The following is a 940-nucleotide window of genomic DNA, read 5'->3' as shown; positions in this document are numbered from 1 at the left end:
GCTGGGCCCCTCGGCTGGCAGCCAGGCCCAGGAAAGCAGCCTCCCGCTCTGACCCAAGGCCTCGTCCACGACCCACTCAGTGGGACTCGTGGTTTAGAAGACAATGCCAGTCCCGGTCCTCAGAAGACGTCAGAAGACATCAGAACGGAGGTGCTGGCCAAGGAAATTGTCCACCAAGACAAATCTCTGGCAGACATTTTGGACCCCGACTCCAGGCTGAAGACCACCATGGACCTGATGGAGGGTTTGTTTCCTCGCGACGGTAACTTGCTGCAGGAAAACGGCGTCAAGAGGAAGGCCATGCAGAGAGCCGTCAGCTGCCCAGGACACGAAGGCAAGAGGTAGGACCCTGGTAATGTCCCCAAGCAGACTTACAAGTGAACTCCACCCATGGGTGATAAGTCTGGGGCTACTTACCTGATCTTGTCCTGCTTCCACTGATCCTGACCCAAGAGTGACATTCCCTGTCAGCTTTCGGGGAATGGCTCTGAGGTGTAGGAGGTGGGACAGACTGGCCTTGAGTTACCAGGCACTTGTCCAACAATAAAAAATAATCCTATATAATAAAAGGCTAATATGAAAATTGTCCCCTAGACTGGGAGTTCAACCCGGAGTTCGACCAGGGGGCAGGGCCGGTGGGCCAACTAATGTCCCCAAGCAGACTTACAAGTGAACTCCACCCACGGGTGATAAGTCTGGGGATACTTACCTGATCTTGTCCTGCTTCCACCGATCCTGACCCAAGAGTGACATTCCCTGTCAGCTTTTGGGGAATGACTCTGAGGAGTAGGAGGTGGGACAGACTGGCCTTGAGTTACCAGGCACTTGTCCAACAAGAAAAAATAATCCTGTATAATAAAAGGCTAATATGAAAATTGTCCGCTAGACTGGGAGTTCAACTGGGAGTTCGACCAGGGGGCGGGGCCGGTGGGCCAACTGC

General features: G+C 53.6%; 1 protein-coding gene across 1 annotated transcript in view; it reads left to right on the top strand.

The window, feature by feature from the left end:
* SHROOM3 (shroom family member 3) overlaps positions 1 to 940 on the top strand; it is a 238400-nt gene that overhangs the window by 216807 nt on the left and 20653 nt on the right. Inside the window, exon 12 of the mRNA XM_014544945.1 lies at positions 1 to 341. This exon is cut by the window's left edge and continues 25 nt beyond it. Within this exon, the coding sequence (XP_014400431.1) occupies positions 1 to 341 (341 nt within the window). The remainder of the gene's footprint in view (positions 342 to 940) is intronic.

The sequence above is a fragment of the Myotis brandtii genome, unplaced genomic scaffold, assembly GCF_000412655.1.
Source record: "Myotis brandtii unplaced genomic scaffold, ASM41265v1 scaffold111, whole genome shotgun sequence".
NCBI classification, from domain to species: domain Eukaryota; kingdom Metazoa; phylum Chordata; class Mammalia; order Chiroptera; family Vespertilionidae; genus Myotis; species Myotis brandtii.
The sequence above is the reverse complement of the archived record's forward strand: the minus strand, read 5'-3'. Positions and strand labels throughout refer to the sequence as shown.